Source organism: Anthonomus grandis, chromosome 16, assembly GCF_022605725.1.
Source record: "Anthonomus grandis grandis chromosome 16, icAntGran1.3, whole genome shotgun sequence".
NCBI classification, from domain to species: Eukaryota; Metazoa; Arthropoda; class Insecta; order Coleoptera; family Curculionidae; genus Anthonomus; species Anthonomus grandis.
The window spans coordinates 3,279,583-3,300,748 of record NC_065561.1 but is presented as its reverse complement, the minus strand read 5'-3'; the positions used below and the strand labels follow the sequence as shown (position 1 = coordinate 3,300,748).

Below are 21,166 nucleotides of genomic sequence, written 5' to 3'. Positions count from 1 at the left end.
TGTAATTTTCAGTCTTAACTTATGCATAAGCAAATATTTGTTATTAACTTCTATATTAAAAATACACACACAGAGGTCTTATTTTCCTATATACTAATAATATAAATATGCGATGTGTAGTTGTTTAATAGAATAAACTATTAAATAATTATACAAAACTAAAATTGAAACAAAAACTAGAAATTTGACATTCTTAAGTTTACAGCTTCACATTGCATTTTTAACTTTACATTTTTTCACAATATTAATGCACAATTGATTTATAATAATAATTTAGCAATTTTAATTTATTAAATATTTATTATCACAACATTGCAACGATAATATACCCAACTAGACAAAATCAACTTAATATCCTATAATAATGGATTACTAAAGCACAAAATATTAATAGTGTCCAACTCGAAATCGACTGAGCTTTTGAAGGAGTAAAGAACCATACTAAAATAAATTATGTATTTATTAAATTTTTACAATTTCTAGTAAAATAACTTACAAATTGTTCCACTATCTGGAGATTCAAAGGAATTTTGACTTATTTCGTTTTCTCCGAATTCCTCTTCAGGACTTGGTGGAGGAGCCTTTGTGGTTGGCGGCCAATCAGGATGCTTGTTTTTGGACCTTTTACCAAGCTCTAAGCTAATTTCCGTACTATACTGGTACACGTCATAAAGACTCACTGAACATCTCAGCTTCATTTTATTATTAGGAAAAATTTTCTTGAGAATGCGATGTCGGATAGTTGACACAACTCTACAAAAAATTATATTAATTAGGTTTTTTTTAGAATAAAAAGGTATAGAAAAAATGAAATAAGAGTAAAGAGATACTTGTTTATAATTAATGTAGTAAATATCTTAAGGCATACTGCAAATTAATTGTAATGAGAAATAAAGCAGCCAGCAGCACGAGGATCTAAGATATAAGATATATGTCAATTAATAAACTTTCAATATAATTATCTTTGAAACTATGAAAGCTAAAAAAGCACAATTTAGTATAAATGTTATACAGGTAGGGGGAACTACAACCATCATATTTTGCTTATAGGATATGCCCCCCTTGGAGCCCGATGCACCCTAACCTCAGAATTTTAAATGGCACCACCCCTTTTTATGATACCTTAAATTAGAGGTCTGTTGAAATATTATTCACCTGCGCAAAAAATTTTTATGAATTTTATACAGGATCAAAGAAAGGTACTCGTATAAGTTAAATAAAAAAAATTGTTTTTAGAAAGTGTTATTTTATTATATGAGATGCCGAAAATGCAATCCATTTTGGGCTTAACATAAGAATAATCTATTTTTAAATTCATTTCTCACGTTTTAAAACACTTTTTTTGGATTAGCTGCACATTCTGTAATATTTTGTTGCCGAAGATTGTTAAATATAAAAAAATAAGAATTTAATTAATAATTTATTAATACTTTAATTTATAATTTAATTCTACTTTAGTAATTTAATACTTTAATAATACTTTAAGACTTTATCTTATTTACCTGTATTAAACGAAATTTGAATGGACGGATGGGTAATAACAGGAAGGAAAAAGGGGAAATAGAGGGTAAAAGTATGGGAAGTAAGGGTTAGAAAATGGGTACAAGGGAACCAGTGGAAGGAGGGAGAGAGGAGGGAGACTTACTATAGAGGTGAAGGCTCAGGGGATCTTCTCAAAGGGAAGCCGACTAGCACTAACCACTTTGGTAGGGTGGCGTGGATTCCACAAGAGTTCAATAAAATATAAGTGCCATCTGTTTTATCCCAGATGGATAAGAAAATCCCGATGACCAAGAAAACAGGAAATTACTGAAAGTACTATACCTATCAACCTGAAAGAAAATCTCACAAGGAAGAACAAATAGGGAGATATATAAATACAATTAATTATATTGACACTTAATATTATGTACAAGTGTTATGCTGTAATTAATAAATTAACAATAAAATAAATATTAACCCTTTACTTTGACTATTAAATTATATGCTATTAAATTACAGCTTTAGTGTAAGAGCACCTTAAAACTCATGGGCTCACACCAAAAGTCCCTTGTCTAACTTCGAAAGTTAGGTTATCTTTCAAAAATCAAAATAAATATAAAAGAAAAGCTTTAGTTCTGAGATACTATTAAGTGAATCTATAATTAAAGAGAAGTTAATAATCAAACTTATTACTTTAAAAACAAGTTATGTTGGCCTTCCTGAATATAGTGTCTATATCAAGGGTAAAATCTCATATTATGTTGTTTGGGGCTAAAAGTTCACGTGAGTACTTTCGAAATAGACCTATTTATCTAGTTTACAAGGCGATCTATACGGTCTATTTTAATAAAATAACTAATATGCAATTAGTTATTATAAAACTATTCAAAACAACAGTGTAGTAGTGAAATCTAATAATGAGAGTAATAACAATGTAATTTTGAGGTTAGTATTTAGTATAATATACTACTATAAAGCTAATAAATGTTGATAGGAGTTTGGTTTACTGGTTAGGTGGTTTACTGACTGCATGGTTCACTATACATCACAAACATTGATCAAACCTGGCTCCAAGAGGGCTGCATGGTTGAGATGGAGGACCTGGGGGGATCGATTTAACAGTGAATGTCAATGTAGATGTTGTGGACGTTATTAGAGTAGATGAGTGGAGATTTCTACTTCTTATAATAGTGGATTAAAACCAGGAGAAAAAAAAGCCTGAAAATGGCTCTGGAAAATACCCAAATTGAGGAATCGCCAATAGAGTAAGTAGATATAAGCATTGATAGTTAAACTTAACGGTATGCTTGAGTCTACTTATATAAAATTACATGTGTAATATACATGAGTATTACATGAGTATCATAAACCAAGATGCCAAATGAAAATATTAGGACTTACCAATGAAATTGGCCTTTTCTCGGGAACACAAAACTGGACACTTAAACAAAGAACCTTGAAAAGGTTGGGATTTAACCACACCACTTATAATCCTGCAATATTGCAGTATGGCATTTAGTATCCACAACTAAAATACCCAAAAGGTGAGTTTTCAACTTTTCATTGGAGTAAAACCGGCAAAAATACCAAGAAACAACCTTCTTTATTCTTTCGCTAACATTTTAGATTTATTTTATTTTCTTCTTCTTTATGTATCTGAAGAAAATAAACTGTAACAAGATCATCGAGTAAAGTTGGTTGCATTTTAAACACAACAGTTTGTTTCGTGTGATTTTCCTGATATTGTATTACTAACTGAGCACTGGTTAAAGCCTAACAAGTGTTTCCTAATATTTAATTATATTCCTATATCAATTTTTTGTCGGTAACGCTACATGGAGAAACAGCTATTTTAGTTAAACAAACAATTGAAGCTTTTTTTTGTAAAATTAATAAGTATGATAGCTTTCTGTTGGAGAAGGTTTCTGAATTATCCCTTTGTTTTTGTAAGCGATTTAATTTATATGTTCTTTGTGTTTATAGACCACCCACAGGAGGTAATGGTATGTTCCTGGACAAACTTGATTCTCTATTATCTCAATTGTCTCTACACTCCATAGTTATATTGGCTGGTGACTTTAATATTAACTTCACTGATGTAAGCTTGCTATCATATCATACATCCCTTTTAAGTATATTGGAATCTTATGACTTAAAGATGCATGTTCTTTCACCCACACGTATAACATCCTAATCTGCAACTACTATTGATTATTTGTGTACAAATTTAAATGATGTGTCATGTAGAGTACTCTGATCTGGTATTTATGACCATGAAGCCATTCTCGCTAGGATTCCATGCAACACTGTATTTCCTTCATCTCATTATATAGGAAGAATTTTCAGCAGAGCAAATTTTAATGCTTTTTCTTCTACTACAGCTTTGGTTAATTAGAATGCAGTTGAAATGGCTCCTGACCCGTTTACTTTGTTATTTCATGTGCTATGTGACAAGATCAATCAGTGTTTTCCTAAAAAGAGGCTTAAAATAAAAAATAGAAAACCATGGGTCACAGCAGGCTTCAGAACTTCAGCTAAAAACCTCCGTTTTTTGGCTAAGTTGTGCCAGTTTACAACTAATGGAAACATTATTCTTTATCATCAGAAATATCGTAGTCTATACAGAAAGACGATAAAAGCAGCAAAGGTTAAATATTATAGTGACCGCTTGCATATCTTGAACATATCCTCAAATAGGCAGAGAGAATGTTGGTCAATTATAAATGACTTCAGGCATTCTCACAAAAAAATTTCAGAACCAGAAGTAGAACCAAACAGATTAAGTGATTATTACTGTAATATTCTTCATTTATTGTTCAAGGATGTGAATACTAATATTGATCCTTTGCATTATATTCAACAAGTGTCAGTTCAAAATTCTTTTTTCTTTTATCCTGTTAGCCTTACTGACGTTAAAGATGCAATTAAAAGCTTAAAAAACCATAAATCAGCTGGAGCTGATGGGATATCATCAAAATTACTACTCCTTTTGCCTGACTCAGCATTGAATGCCTTAGCTTCTGCCATAAACAATTCCTTTCATATGGCTTTAAAGGTGTGGCATTGCAATGGCTAGAATCCTATCTATCTAATCGTACCCAAAGAGTTACAGTATCTGGATGTTTATCCGATTCCAGATCTCTTAAAACTGGAGTACCTCAGGGTTCAGTGTTAGGACCACTCTATTTAAATGATTTGGGTTCATTAAAACTGCAGGGCAAGGTGGTCCAGTTTCCTGATGATACCACCATTTTATGGAATCATAGAGATTCTGATAATGTTAGAGCCCAGGTTTTTAAGGTTCTTAAGATTTTATCGGAGTGGTGTGCTGCAAACAGGCTTGTATTTAATGTGGGCAAAACCTTTATTATGGGATTTAAGTGTGACGTTCAGGGCCTTATGTTTAGTGAAAACTCCCTCTGGCAAAATAAAGAAAGCTGTAAGTTCCTCGGTATTACCATTGATGGTCGCCTTCGCTTCGAAGATCTTAAAACTTGCATCAAAATTATCCTCTGGATGCTTTGCAGTAAGAATGGCGGGGCATGAGCTAGGAGGGGTAGTTGCACGTTCGTCGTTTAGTGTACTTTTCTCTTATTGAGTCCCATCTTCGTTATGGCTTGCCTTTTTGGGGTTTAAGCAACAAGGGATTATTAAACATAATTTTTGTGATTCAAAAAAAGGCAGTTAGATACCTTCTTCCGCTGGGTTGAGAGATTCTTGTAAACCTCTCTTTATATCTCAAAAAATCCTAACTCTTTTTTCTCTTTTTATCTTAGAAACAGCTACTCTTATTCATAAATGTCCTAAACCTCCCTCTAACACTGGTCATATGACTCGCCAGGTTAACGATTTTCCCTTACCAATCCCTACATCCTCCCTTACCAAGAACTCACCTTAGCAAAAAACTTAGAACATTGAAAGGCTAGAATTAGTAAACAACAATTTTGTTTGAGTCCAACATGTGCACAGGGGCAAGAGGGGTGTGTGGTTTACAAACATATTTGCCGATTCTCTGTTGTCAAGTCGACGCAAATTTCCAACGGAGGAAATTGTTTGCTATATTTTAACAACGATTATAACGTTAATTTAACTTATTTGTATTGTATTTTATAGGAAAATTTAAATTAAAAAATATATAAACTACAATTAACCTATTTTAAGAATAAATATAATATCTTTAAGCAAAAAAAAACAAAATTATTAACATTCTTATCCCTAAAACCGTTTCTAAAAAATTTGAAGCGACAACACCGGAACTTAAGCGCCTGAGCCATACGCATAGTGTCATCTGTCAAACAGCTTTTTGTTTATGTTCGAGATTCGTGTATTTTCTTTAATTTTTTGGTTTCAAAAGGAAAAAGGCCACATTTTAGTGTTTTTTTAAATTGCTAGGATGGCAAAAACTTGTGTCGTTTGTGCCGCATCATGATAAAAAGGTGATTCAAGCCGATCTTTTCACAAGTAAGTACCGATACTTTCATAACATCACATCATGGGGTAACCATCATCATAAACGTAGAATAGGGGATCTTATAGATATAAACCTAATAAAAACTTGAATGTGAAAGTGTGTGTAAAATACCAAAATATTTATATTTTTAAATCTAAATATATTGTTGAACATATTCATCTATCAATAGGCTATAAAAAATATAAAACTAGAATTTTGTCCCTGGTTTTATTGCAGGATTTTATGTTTTTTTTGTTGTTTTGGCAGAAAGATGGCATAATACCCATATACCTATCTATATATAGTTATGTTTTTTAATATAGACATTAGGTAGATAGATGAAATTACTAATTTTTTATTGCCTTTAAAGAATTTTGAAATTTATTTAGATATTGATATCTATGTATAGTTAATTTTGTCTTTCGCTAAAATTTGGTCGATATTTTTTTTTGTTTTACCATATGGCAACTTATAATAATATATATATAGTAATTGGCACCACATATTAATTTATTACTGTAATTTGTTTTGCTTTTTGATTAAATATCAAATACTTATTATAAATTGCCTAAAATATGCCCAAAGGGAACAATGGATTTCATTAATGGAAATCAACACAATTAAAAAAAACATATTTGTTTGTTCAGATCACATCCTTAGAAGTGATTTATTATATAAGGAAGATAATATTATCAGTAGCCAGACTTTGTTAAAAAAATCAGCTCTACCTTAAAGGTAATTTTTTATATTTTTCTAATATAAAAAAATCGTCACAAAAAGTATTAGTGTTACTCATATAATTTTTTTATACCTAATACTTATTAAATTAGGTATGTGTGTAAAACTATTTTTTTACTAGGACTGGTTAAAAACACAGCAGCCGATAATTCATTTGGTTAATTTACCAAGTAATTTACCCTTCAAAGCTGCAAGGGTAGTTTTCCTGAAGAGTGCAAAAACTTCTTTAGCTTCCAAAATGGAATATAGTACAAATAGTGAATCTAATATAGACAAGTATGGATAATTAAAATAAATTAATATTCTTGATACACCAAATTTTGTATAATTACAGATCTGATCATTCATCATCAACAATAACTGCATCTGAGATTAATAGTTACTGTGGGGTCTAGGTCAACAATTACTATTTCTCATCCAATCCGTTTTTGTTTAACTGCTTCACATTCCCTGACTCTGCCAAGGAAAAGGTAAAAATACACTCAAAATAGACATCATTATAGCACATTTAAAAATTATTGTTCAATTCTTTCTCTAAGTACAAATAAGACTTTTATGCCATGTATCATCTTATTCTATATATCTTATTTAAAACTGATATAGTATTTTATTGTGTTATATTTGTAATTAAAAGCAATTAATCAAATGTATCATATTACATTTTTTTAATTTTTTCTTTTTAATATTGGTAATACTATATTTTTATGTATATTACTCTAGGGTAAAATCAAAATGATATCCTGAGGACCTTTTAAAAACTAAATCACTTGTCACCAAATTATGGAAAAAAAATAAAGAACAAAAAATTAAAATTCGAAGATTGCAACAAACAAATTTGCGCCAAAGAAATTGAATTAGATGTCTCAAGTCATTATGAAAATACTTAAGAAATAATAACATGATTTTCGAGAAAGCCCAACATACTACATATTTTATTTGACTTGTAAAAGTACTTGTTTGTATATTACTACTAATGAACTATCTAATCTAATCTATTGTACATAATCTTTATTCTTAGGTGATCCTTGTTTTTTAGTATAAATTAATATGATATAATAATTGGTATTAGGTATTATATAGGTCACTGTTAAATGTCTCAAAACCATTGTACAGGCTAAATACTCATAATAAAAATCTTATAACCTATAAAAAACCTGCAACTCCTTCACAATTTGAACATCCTTGTAGTTTTAACTCTTACCGCTGAAGCAATACTGTCCCTTTGAAAAAGTCAGCACCATAGAAGTATATATTATGTGATATAAAATAAGTGATGTAAAACTGAGTTTTGTCCAATATAACAATACCAATAAAATTTTGTGAAATGTTAAAAATTTGTGTCTTAAAACACGATTTATTAAGAAATCTATAATATTATATTAATAAAATATTTAATTTCCATAAAAATGCTTTGACAAAAATGCTGCCTTTTATTATGACCTTCCTCTAACGAAGTCCGTTAAAAAAACACATAAATAGGTCATAAATGGTAATATTACTTATACTCAAACTCTATAATAATTAATTAAAATTTAGCAGGTAAATATTTGTTGACGACGTCACTGGTAGAGAGTGCTCGTATCCGTAGCATCAACAATGCGATCGAGCGGCGTTGCGATGCCATTACCCTTTTCTCGTTTCTTCGTACTTATTTTCATTTATTTAACGTACATATATTGACTTCAATATAGAGTATCTTATCAAAATTATTTTAAAAAAATGCTTGATATTTTATTAAACAAAAAATATAGGAACCAGTAGTATTGTTTTGAGCCTTCGGAAACAACTAAAAATTTTTATGATATTATAAAGTGATTATTGCCATTTCTCTATAAGCATTTGGCATCATTGCATCAGAGATGTTGCAAGCAAACAAACCTGCCCATAGTTCCACGGCATGCTACTTCTAGCCTTTCAATGTTCTAAGGCAAAAAAAATTACAACCATGTTCCTCTATGTATCAGACAAATTTTAAAAGTTAAGAAATTCAAAAAGGAATTAAAATCACTTTTATTATCCAGGACATATTATAGCCTTGACGATTTTTTTAATGATACCTTTTAACCTGTGCTCTGACGTCTTTTTAGTGTTTTAGTTTTGTTTCCTATTAAATAATTTAATTTACTTCCTCTAAATTCTGTTTTATTGACAGCTTTACTTATTTTTTAATCAAATTTATCAAAAAGATGATTTTTTTTCTCAATCTATTTTGTTATGATTAATTTTGGTAATGTGTGTAAATTTTATTTTAAAGTGTTTTAGATGTTATGTTTGTTTGAAATTTGAAATTTAAAGTGAATTTGGAATTTTTTAGTTTTTAGGATGCTTGTACACAAGATTTTGTTGTCTTACGTAATATAGCACATTTTCTTTCTTCTTTCTTTCTTTCTAAGTGATCCCAGAGAAAAAAAGTTGAGGGGTGTTAGATCTGGTGATCTTGCTGGCCATTCTATTGAACGTCTTCTCCCAATTCACTTATCTGGAACCGCATCATGTTAAAATTGCTTTCCGCGAATCTCCATCTTGTCGAAAATGCAATAAATCTTCGCTTAGGTTCCTACCCCCTTGAATATACAACTGATTTTCTATTTATTCAACAATTTTAGGTTGAATGATGTTTTCCAACATTTCCAAGTAAGTTTCGCCATGAAAGTTACAACTGCATTAAAATTCTCTCTGAGAAGGAAGTATATGCTTTTACTGCACTTTTTAAGAATAAGGAGACGATTACGCCTATTTTACTTCTGTGTGTCTTGACGGCATTCCTGAAGAAATAGATTGTGTAGTTTCGAGTTGTACATTATCCAGAGTTAGACCAGTTTCACTGACTCTACTATTTTTTTAAATTCTTTTATTTCACTCATTACTTTTAGACGGTAATTTTTATGAACCACTTAATTTTGTAATTCATGTTATTTAGTATTGATTTGATTCTCAATTAGCATCTCTATACAACAAAAAATCTTAAACAATTAATTTTTAAAATATTTAAACTTATACATAAGATTTTAAAAAGTAATATAATAAAAATAATGATAATAGATTAAACTTACGAGAGATGGTGGCCAACAATATAACTTCTCGTCATGACTTGCGGACCTCTTACTGGAAATCCGTTAATGTACCACGTAATATTAGCACCAGGATAAGAATATTCTGATGTGCAGTTGGCTTGAAACACTTCTTCATCCATGTAGTAGCGTTTTTTAAATCCATTTATATATGGTTCTGAAGTTGGTATTTCTACTACCTAAAATATGGAAAAAACTTTGATTGCAAAGCGAAGTGACTTTCTCCAGAATATACACGTTAATTTAGGTACACGGGACAAAGTTTAATTTTGCCTTTATTAAAGTTCTGTCAATTATCGGTCTCCTCCCGTCTAGCTAACCTCAATATGTTATGGCAAATTAAAATCCATATTGTGCAACATTATTTTAAATAGTATAAAATTGTCCATGCAACTGTACTAATAAAAATTAAATCGGGAAAAGTACAAGCGAATAGTAAGCAAAAATGTGTGGTAACAATAAATATTTTATTGACTTCGAAATTTAAGCTATTTGATATAATAATGTAGCTACTGCCGTTGTGATATCGTTTCTGATGGTCCCAAAATAAATACCTAATTTAGCCTCTAGAATCTAAGTCAAATATTGGTTTCCATTATAATTAGTCACCGTAAGGTGTCTAGTAATGGTGCAGAAAAAAAGAGCAAAAACTTCTCTCGGAAAAGATCAAAATGTACAACAAATTGCTACAACAGTTTGCATCTGAGTTCAACAGTTTTAATAGGGTAACGTGTTTTAACGTGAAGATAGAAGAAAACTCAACAGGAAAAAGAGAGCGAGGAGGGTCTAGACATTTTTTAACTAAATTGAGTCTTAAGGAATTTCATTTATTCATTATATATTAAAATAGTGCAATAACTATGACAATTATTTATATACAGGGTGGTCCAGTTTAAACGTCATAATTTTAATACGTGATAGAGAATTTAAAAAGAAATAGACATTTATTATGGAATTTTTGCTCAGAAATGTTTAATAATAAAGATACATAAAGTATGTAATTATCCCAGACATTACGGAATTAATTTTTGGAAAGAAAAAATTTAATTTTTTGTCAAAAATGGTTGATTATAGTTCCTACTAATCAAATTAAATAATTTTTATTTTATCCAATTTTTTTTAACCAGAATTTTTTTCAAAAAACTTGGGTCCTTTTAAAAGGTCGCTAGTAATATGTGGTACTAATAATACAACTAAAACTTTTTAAATCATTTATCAAGACAAAATATTCTATGGTATGTACTTATGTTATATAGTATGGTACTCCTTAAAGCAATCGTTGGGATGCAGCCCGATGTCACATTTATCGCATCTAAACTGCACTTTCTTGTGACAATTGCCACATTTTGTTTGCTTCTCTTGATATATAATTAGATGTCAATTCAATTCCATCATATCGAGAGTAGGCATGGGCATCATTTGATAATCTTGGGCGTCCCATTTTTAAAGGTCTCTTATATGTTTCCAGGAAATTAGTGGCAATTACTCTTCGGAATGTAAGTTGATCCATTTTCCCCCCTTGGAGTCGGTGAATTTGCCATGCATTCTGTACAGCCATATAAATACAGTGAGAAAAGAGAGGAAAGTACCATTTCTTTCCTCGGATTGAGATTCTATATAGTCCGATGTTTTGATCAGACCGATCAACTCCGCTTATGTTTGCATTATAACTTTTGATCAAATCTAGTTGATCAACTAATATTGTAGTGGGATTTTTAGTTCCGAAGGTTCGTAGGTCAAAGAAAACACTAATGTCGGGAAATCTCAGTTTATTAACCTCAGTTACGGGCTTAGTTTTAACGCCTTTTAATAATAAAATAGATAATATAAATTGCTAGGCAAGAAACAGGACAGTTGTAACCTTACCTTTTAATAATAAAAGCACTGACCCGGATTAAAACCTTTTAACGGAATCACGGAGTCAAAGGTGCCACACTTCTTTATTAAATGGTGACAAACGAAGTAATAATCATAAGAACACTCCGAGCAGAAATGTAGGGTTTAGATAATGTCATACATTTCCACAAATAAATAAAATATTTAAGACGCCCGATATTCTAATAGAACAAACTATAGCAAAGGTAGAGGTCGTTCCGCTACAATATTATCTTTTTTTCTTTCTGAGAATACTGTTTTACTTGCCGAACAGGCTCAGAGGAACATTCATTACTAGTAGGGTGGAGCGAAAAAAAATTTTTTTGAAACTTAAAATGCCTATATGCGGAAAAGTTGCGTTTTGTTATTACAAATTGGTGTGCAAAATTTCAGATATCTACGACGTCACCTTTGGCTCCCAAATGACCTTGAAAATTGGCTTTTTTATATTACGCGGGCACGTAACAGTCTCTATATAAAATTCGCTGTCCGACTTCGTAAGTGTTTATTTTTAATCGTATTACGCTTCGAGACAATGGGACCAGAGCGATTTAATGTGTAATTCTTTTTAGTTGATGCTGTGGTTTCATACGTGCCGTTCGAAAAAATCGAAACTACTTTGCCTGCAATTACTCCAAGTGAACTTAGTACCGACCAGCAATACCTTTATTAAATCTGTACTGCAATTTCAACAGGAAACATTTCTTTGAGTTTCTCGCAGAGAGAGCCAGGAAAATTGAATCATTCCAGGTGGTTAACTACAGCCAATCGAATTTTGAGACTATATTTTTGGTACCAAAAATCCATCAACAAATCTTAAAATTTTAACGCAATATATTATGAAAGTGTATGCTGTTTCATGGTTTGAAATAAAATCTAAACCTTCCTGTAGGCATGGCAGCAAACATGTTTTTGGAATTATTCAAAAATCCAGATTCTTACCAGAAGAAATTAGAAATATTATTGATCCTGTCATTCAAAGAAACGGGTATTTCGCTCACTCAGAAAACATGTTGTTAGCTATGCTCTCTGAAAGTAGAAAAGCAGTAAGAGAATTAGGTTTAAGAAGACTGCTAAAATGTAGACAGCATATGCCATTAGGACTAAAAGTACGTGAGTTTAAGGTACCCTTATTAAATTTCAAGGCCACAGACTACATTGACCTAATTGATTGGCAGTCGATAACAATTACCGAGCCTCCCCTTACAGTGTCGATTTCCGATAGCAGCCTTATGAAAATGATCTCAGAAGTTGAGTCTCAAGTGAAATTGACATTTTAAAGTTTCCATGCCATTCACAAGCAGTGGAACGCTGCGTCAAATTGGTAACTGAAGCATCAACTGCAGTCTATGGCTTTGATGCACGTGATGGTTATATAAGGTCCAAAATAGCTTCTAGAGCCGCATTACCAATATTTGAAACAAAAAGTCAATATTATAAAGTTTTAGAGAACTAAAAAAATTATGAGCATATATAGTGGTGAAATGCGGGCGGGCGGACGGGCGATTGGAACTCGAGTTGCCTCCCTCTCAGCCCCCTCTACGTGGTGAGTTCTGGGTTATTTTCTTTTAAAAAAGTAGTTTTAAGTAAAATTAAAATTTTAAAAGAAAATAAGCGAAGAGCTGCATAGAAATTTGGAAAAATATTGATTTTTTTTAAATATTCATGCCTCGTTGGGCAGCCATAATACATAATAAACTCTGATATGGTTCAAACCATGCTATATAACCTAGTCTGGTTGATTCCACCCAAAATTTGTAGCAAATAGGTTTTCCGCGTATAAACTACTTGGTTGGATGACGCCCATAATAGGGGACCATGGCCTCATCAATACAGTAATTTTCTTCGTAATCATCAAAATACCAATGAAGCACTGTATTTCATCAACGCTTATATCTGCAGGACGGTTATTTTGGCTGCAATAATTATTAGTATAGATATGCAAGAGATGTAAAATATCATTATCAAAAAATAGTTTAAATAGATTCAAAGGAGAAATATTATTTGGAGGTTCGACTGGATTTAAAAAATTAGGAAAATCCTTGAGAGCAGCATTGTTTGTCCATGAAAAATATTTGGCTGGTATTATAATTTCTCTTTGGGCTTTCGTAACATTTAAATCAAATTTGGTTTTGCCACAAAGTACTGAGAGAGGAACATCCTCGTCAGAATCCGCCTCTGAATCGGAGTTTTCACAACTTTTGTTTGAATTCATGATTTTAACAGGTGCTTGAAGTTGATTTATTTATATCTACCAAGTCCTCTTCACCCGAATCTTCATCGGTATGGTACTCGTTTGCACTTTCGGGTGGAAAAATCACTAATTCTACAGGCGTATCATCTTCTTCAATATAGGCATTCTCAGCCTCGATTAGAAGCTCATGTAAAGTAAGTGGTTTTTTATAGCTGAAATTAAAATATAAACATAAGTAAATATACATATATATTATACAATCTTTGGTTACCAATATCATTTTTTAATAATTGGGTAACAATTTAAAAAAATGCAAATTTATAAAAAATATTTATAATTTCACAAAGACACAAAGTATTACCCTCCAAAAAACAAATAATTATCATTCTTCTATTATATATACTGCATACCTATTAGATGCTCAAATTACTAGCGTCCTTTAAAAAGGCTCCCAAAGATATCCCTACCGGCAAAACGTAAACTTATGCATCTCTTTTTTAATATTGCATATCGCCAAAGTAAGTATTCTTAATTATAATTAACATAATCTTAATCCAATTACTTTTAATTTGTTTCATTTACTTACCTCCAATTACTCATGGTTTTATAACAAAATATACACGTCACAAAAAACTACTTAGTTTGTATACAAATTTGCAAACTGACAGCCACCTGTTTCTAGAATATTAGACGCTACTAATATTTGGGTTATATATCTTTTGATAAAGTTAAGAATAATTATTTGTTTGTTTATCATAACATTTAAGCTACCAGCTCAATTTTCACTGTAGTGAATTGTCAATTACTCATGAGGCCATTTTTTTTAAATGCCAGTGCCGTAACATACGGAGGAACTTGTTATTTTTTTGTTTTAAATGTGCGAGGTGATAAAATATTTTTTTATAAGCAGTCAACTGTTAGATTCTCCATTTAATTTGGAAAAAAAAGTTACTCTTGCAAAATTATGATGAAAATTATATGTTTTTAAAATATCTTAATTTATAATTTATAATTGTTCAGATATACCTGCTAAAATGTTGCAAATATTTATAAAAAAAAGGAAATCGGTCTTGGATATGTAAAAAAATTGAATATAAAAGATGATCAAAAGTAACCTTAAGTCATTATTTCATTTGGCAAGTTTACTTTAAGATTCAAGCCTAATTTTCTTTTTTTTGCAAAGTTTTTGCAGCATTTTAACTTGCGTTTCTGTCCAATTAAGCTAAGATATTTTAAAAACAATGCCTTAAGTCATAATTTTGCAAATGTAACTTTTTTTCCAAATTAAATAGAAAATCCAACAGTTGGCTTTTTATAAAAAAATATTTTATGACGCTTTAATATTTTGTTATGACACTGGCTTTTTTTTTAATTGGCTTCATCAGTAATTGACAATTTACTACAATGATCTACATGCGAATTTAATTAAAATTGAGCTGGTAGTTTAAAGGTTATAATAAATAAATAAATCATTATTCTTAACTTTAACACCCTGTATCTTTGTTATTAAACATTTTTCAGAAAAACTTTATAATAAAAGTTTATTTCTTTTTAAATTCTCTATCACGTATTAAAATTAATGACGTTTAAGCTGGACCACCTTGTATATGTATTGATATAAAGTGTTAATTAAAGTAATATTAATAATTAGTATTTTAATAATTTAAATAAAACTAAATACTCAAACTCGTCAAAGTCTGCTAGTCTGCTAAATGTTGTAAACGATTCTTATATTCAAATAAAATTATTATCGCTAAAAAGAGATTCATCATTTACGAGTATTTTACGATAACTTCCATTTTACGTATTTGTATTTTGAAGGATTGAAATTTAAAAAAAGATAATAATTCTTCCTCCTTACAGTTTTATAGCTTTCAGGCGCCATTTTTACAGCTCATATTTACAGCACAGTATACTTTTATGTTGATGGAATATTTAACGTTTTAATAGATCTGAATTTAGAGTGGTTTTGTGAAAAAGAACCATAATATGCTTATTAAAATAGCCATTTTGTTTTAAATGCAAAAAAAATATCCCTAGTATAATATTTATTACGTATTATTTATTATACAATTTTGTATATGCAAATGAAAATACGTAAATTCATATAATATGTAAATATTAAGTAGATTAATTTGAGTGCAAATGAAAAATTAGTGAAAAAAATCAAAGGTAATATACACCTAGGCATTTTTTGCCTGGTTATTATTGTTTGAAATTATAAGGTACTAAAAGGGGTGTCCAAATAAGACGCCGGCTGTATCTCGGAAACTATTCATCGCACAGCGCTGAAAAAAAAATTCTTAAGAAAAGTGGAAAAAAAAATGGCTGGAAAATATTTACAAGTTCCTAAGACTACCACAAGAGGGCGTAACTGCACAGTAATTTCAAAAAATTCAAATTTCGTCTAAAAGTATTAGGTACCATTTTAAAAACATTAGAATAATCTTAATTAATTTTGCCTTAATTTGGCTAAAGAATTTTCTTCATATCTCCAATGAGATGGGTGGGGGAAGATCATAAATAATGCAACTTTTTAATCGCCCTGTACTCAGATTCTTTATTAAAAATAATTCAAGTGGGTACTCATTTAAAGGGAAATTCAATGGGCTTTCAAAATATGCACCTGTCAATGTCACTTTGTTTTCAGTGAAATCGTCAGAGGGCGTTGTTTAACAGAGACTGGGTTTTTAGAGATTTTCTCTAAAAAGTTAAATGCAATGATATGATTTTTTCACTGCGGTTTCGAAGACTTAAAACATACTAACAAAACAGTGAAAACCGCGTTTCGATATCTCCATTTGTTTTCAAGTAATTTTAAAATAACCTATTTTTTAAATTTTAAATATTATTAGCAATATTAGGACGGTCTTTGCGACAGAATATTATCAAAAATAACTGAAAATTATTTGAAAGCTCATAATCATATTTCCACTTGAAAATATAATTGGCAATCGAGAATCTCCGAATATGATTTATTAGAGCATTATTTATTAATTCTATTTGAATATTACTATTATATCAAGAGGCCTATGGAAATATAAACAAAAACAAAGAATTGGAAAATGTCATTTAGTTACCTAAAGTGACAGTTGTCAGTTTTAAGTTCGAATATATGCTATGCGATATCCAGAACAGAGACATTATACGAAAAGGACATTTGCAAGATTAGCTACTCGGTGGCCCGACAATGGAATTTACAAAAATACTAGCCCATACATTTAACTTCTGGGGGTATTATGTGTGTGTTTCGTGGAAAATCCTTGGATTACTGTCAGCCCAATAACGACAATTGTGGCGATTTACTAAACGATTTAGGAAGAAAGAATACTCGTCCGAAAAACACACATTAAATATAAAATTATGATTGTTTAAGGCTCGCTCATTCATAGCTTCTTAAAATTGCAAGCGATGATCAAAGTCGTCTTTATTTAATTCTTGCACTAAATGAATTTTATAGGGATGGAACTTGTATTTCTTCAATACCCTTTAGACCCTTATTCCAGACACACCGATTGCAATGTACTTAGCGTACTATCCATTGCAACTTCCCCCAATACAATCTCCATAGCTTTATGAAACCCTGCATTTTCAATACTCCTCTTTTTGTTATAAACTGAGCCTGTTTCGCGAAACTTTGCAACCAATTCCCAAACAATTTTCCCAGAGAGATGTTTCTCAGGATGCCGTTTATTAAATAATTTCGCGACCCGATTTCCATACCCATTGTTTTTTAAAAAAGCTCAATAATCTCTACTCTTTCTGCAATTGAGTACACCATAATTGATATATTTTAAAAATGACAAATTCATTTAAAAGACAAACAAATTGTTTGTCGCATTGTTATTGTTTGTTTACTTGAAATGATTAAATTAGTGTTTCGACTTAAAGATGATAAAGTGTTCTATGTTCACTCTGGGTTCAGTCTCACTTTCTCAATAAATTTTAATGATATCGTCATACAGTATTGTTCAACATTTAAGGTCCCATATTTCTTGAAAGAGTGACTTGATTTTTAAAAACTAAGCAGTGGTATATAGGGAAAGACAAGGCTCTTTTAAGGAGGTACCACTTTGTCTCATGCTCTACTACTCTCTCTGAGGACTGTTTGAAAAAAATTAGGGGATGTCACTCCCACTTTGGAGGTTGAGTTTTTTGAATATGTATTTATGTCAAAAGTTGTTTCCCTGACAAACGTACTTGACGTATTTTTGGATTTTGCCGAAAAGTTTTTTTCCACCCTGTAGAACCTTGCGATACGTTTTTGATGGGTCACCCTATATATCATTTGTGGCATTTTATTTTAACATTTAATTAATTTTTTTTTAATAATAAAGTTGTTGTAAATAATTTTTTGCCCTTGGGACCGGGGAGCATTTTAACATTCCGGTATAGGATTTGACACCCAGGCGAATTTAATTGGTTGATTTCAGTTCGTTTCGCCAATAAATGCGAAGTGCCCAAATTAGGGTCAGAATGTTGGACGGTGCTAAAATACAAGTCGGATTGTTGCAATGTGGTTGGCGCGGTTTTTCTATTAAATAGGCTGACCACGTGTCAACAATCCGTTAATGCGTTCTCTGTTCGTGCAGTATTACAGTGCAATATTACTTCGTTACAATTCGTGCAATATTGGAGTGTAATAATTAATTAATTATGGAGAGACTAATAAAAGTTACCGAAAATTTGTATAGGGACAACATGAAAAATGAAAAAGATGTCGTGGAATGGTTGAATAAATATGAGGAACAGACATTACAGAACAGAGTTAACAAGAATTGTTTTGAGTACAATGAATTAGAGGGTAGCATTCTATTCTGATTGAAGAAACCATTTTGATTTATGATTAGAAAAACGTCGTATCAAAAATGGGTTAGCACTTAGTTCGATGTAAAAACAATAACTAATTGTTATTATTCAATTTTTTTGATTTTTTTAAATTTTCCTTAGATATGATTCAAATAATGACGTGTCAGTAAGGGGTTAATACCTGGTCCGATGTTAGAAAAGTTCATAAAATATGATATAATAATGCACTACTATATTTATTTTATATTATTATACACGGTGTATTACTCATGACTACAAATATATTAAGTGGTGAAACTACATCAAAATTTAAGCAAAAAAGTCAAATAACTTTTTTTTTATTCGCCACGTTTTTTTTCTAAATAACATTAAAAAATTTTGTTTCTTTTTCTGTCTAACCATAGTAATTGAATTTTTTTTTAAATATTGTGTTAAATTGATTACTTTTTCGATATTAATATGAATAAATAAAATATTTTCAATACATCTTTAAATAGTGACTCGCAAAGATTTTAAATTTAAATCCATTTAGAAAAAAGTTATTTGACTTTTTTGCTTAAATTTTGATGTAGTTTCACCACTTAATATATTTGTAGTCATGAGTAATACACCGTGTATAATAATATAAAATAAATATAGTAGTGCATTATTATATCATATTTTATGAACTTTTCTAACATCGGACCAGGTATTAACCCCTTACTGACACGTCATTATTTGAATCATATCTAAGGAAAATTTAAAAAAATCAAAAAAATTGAATAATAACAATTAGTTATTGTTTTTACATCGAACTAAGTGCTAACCCATTTTTGATACGACGTTTTTCTAATCATAAATCAAAATGGTTTCTTCAATCAGAATAGAATGCTACCCTCTAATTCATTGTACTCAAAACAATTCTTGTTAACTCTGTTCTGTAATGTCTGTTCCTCATATTTATTCAACCATTCCACGACATCTTTTTCATTTTTCATGTTGTCCCTATACAAATTTTCGGTAACTTTTATTAGTCTCTCCATAATTAATTAATTATTACACTCCAATATTGCACGAATTGTAACGAAGTAATATTGCACTGTAATACTGCACGAACAGAGAACGCATTAACGGATTGTTGACACGTGGTCAGCCTATTTAATAGAAAAACCGCGCCAACCACATTGCAACAATCCGACTTGTATTTTAGCACCGTCCAACATTCTGACCCTAATTTGGGCACTTCGCATTTATTGGCGAAACGAACTGAAATCAACCAATTAAATTCGCCTGGGTGTCAAATCCTATACCGGAATGTTAAAATGCTCCCCGGTCCCAAGGGCAAAAAATTATTTACAACAACTTTATTATTAAAAAAAAATTAATTAAATGTTAAAATAAAATGCCACAAATGATATATAGGGTGACCCATCAAAAACGTATCGCAAGGTTCTACAGGGTGGAAAAAAACTTTTCGGCAAAATCCAAAAATACGTCAAGTACGTTTGTCAGGGAAACAACTTTTGACATAAATACATATTCAAAAAACTCAACCTCCAAAGTGGGAGTGACATCCCCTAATTTTTTTCAAACAGTCCTCAGAGAGAGTAGTAGAGCATGAGACAAAGTGGTACCTCCTTAAAAGAGCCTTGTCTTTCCCTATATACCACTGCTTAGTTTTTAAAAATCAAGTCACTCTTTCAAGAAATATGGGACCTTAAATGTTGAACAATACTGTATGACGATATCATTAAAATTTATTGAGAAAGTGAGACTGAACCCAGAGTGAACATAGAACACTTTATCATCTTTAAGTCGAAACACTAATTTAATCATTTCAAGTAAACAAACAATAACAATGCGACAAACAATTTGTTTGTCTTTTAAATGAATTTGTCATTTTTAAAATATATCAATTATGGTGTACTCAATTGCAGAAAGAGTAGAGATTATTGAGCTTTTTTAAAAAACAATGGGTATGGAAATCGGGTCGCGAAATTATTTAATAAACGGCATCCTGAGAAACATCTCTCTGGGAAAATTGTTTGGGAATTGGTTGCAAAGTTTCGCGAAACAGGCTCAGTTTATAACAAAAAGAGGAGTATTGAAAATGCAGGGTTTCATAAAGCTATGGAGATTGTATTGGGGGAAGTTGCAATGGATAGTACGCTAAGTACATTGCAATCGGTGTGTCTGGAATAAGGGTCTAAAGGGTATTGAAGAAATACAAGTTCCATCCCTATAAAATTCATTTAGTGCAAGAATTAAATAAAGACGACTTTGATCATCGCTTGCAATTTTAAGAAGCTATGAATGAGCGAGCCTTAAACAATCATAATTTTATATTTAATGTGTGTTTTTCGGACGAGTATTCTTTCTTCCTAAATCGTTTAGTAAATCGCCACAATTGTCGTTATTGGGCTGACAGTAATCCAAGGATTTTCCACGAAACACACACATAATACCCCCAGAAGTTAAATGTATGGGCTAGTATTTTTGTAAATTCCATTGTCGGGCCACCGAGTAGCTAATCTTGCAAATGTCCTTTTCGTATAATGTCTCTGTTCT

General features: G+C 30.8%; 1 protein-coding gene across 1 annotated transcript in view; it reads right to left on the bottom strand.

Annotated features, from left to right (window-relative positions):
* Positions 1–209: 209 nt before the first annotated feature.
* The window catches only part of LOC126745744 (uncharacterized), a 306,017-nt gene continuing 285,060 nt past the window's right edge, over positions 210–21,166 (bottom strand). Inside the window, exons 4-6 of the mRNA XM_050453726.1 lie at positions 9,724–9,920; positions 497–753; positions 210–441 (exon numbers count right to left, since the gene is read on the bottom strand). Coding sequence (XP_050309683.1) covers positions 344–441; positions 497–753; positions 9,724–9,920 — 552 coding nt within the window. The 3' untranslated portion in view covers positions 210–343. The remainder of the gene's footprint in view (positions 442–496; positions 754–9,723; positions 9,921–21,166) is intronic.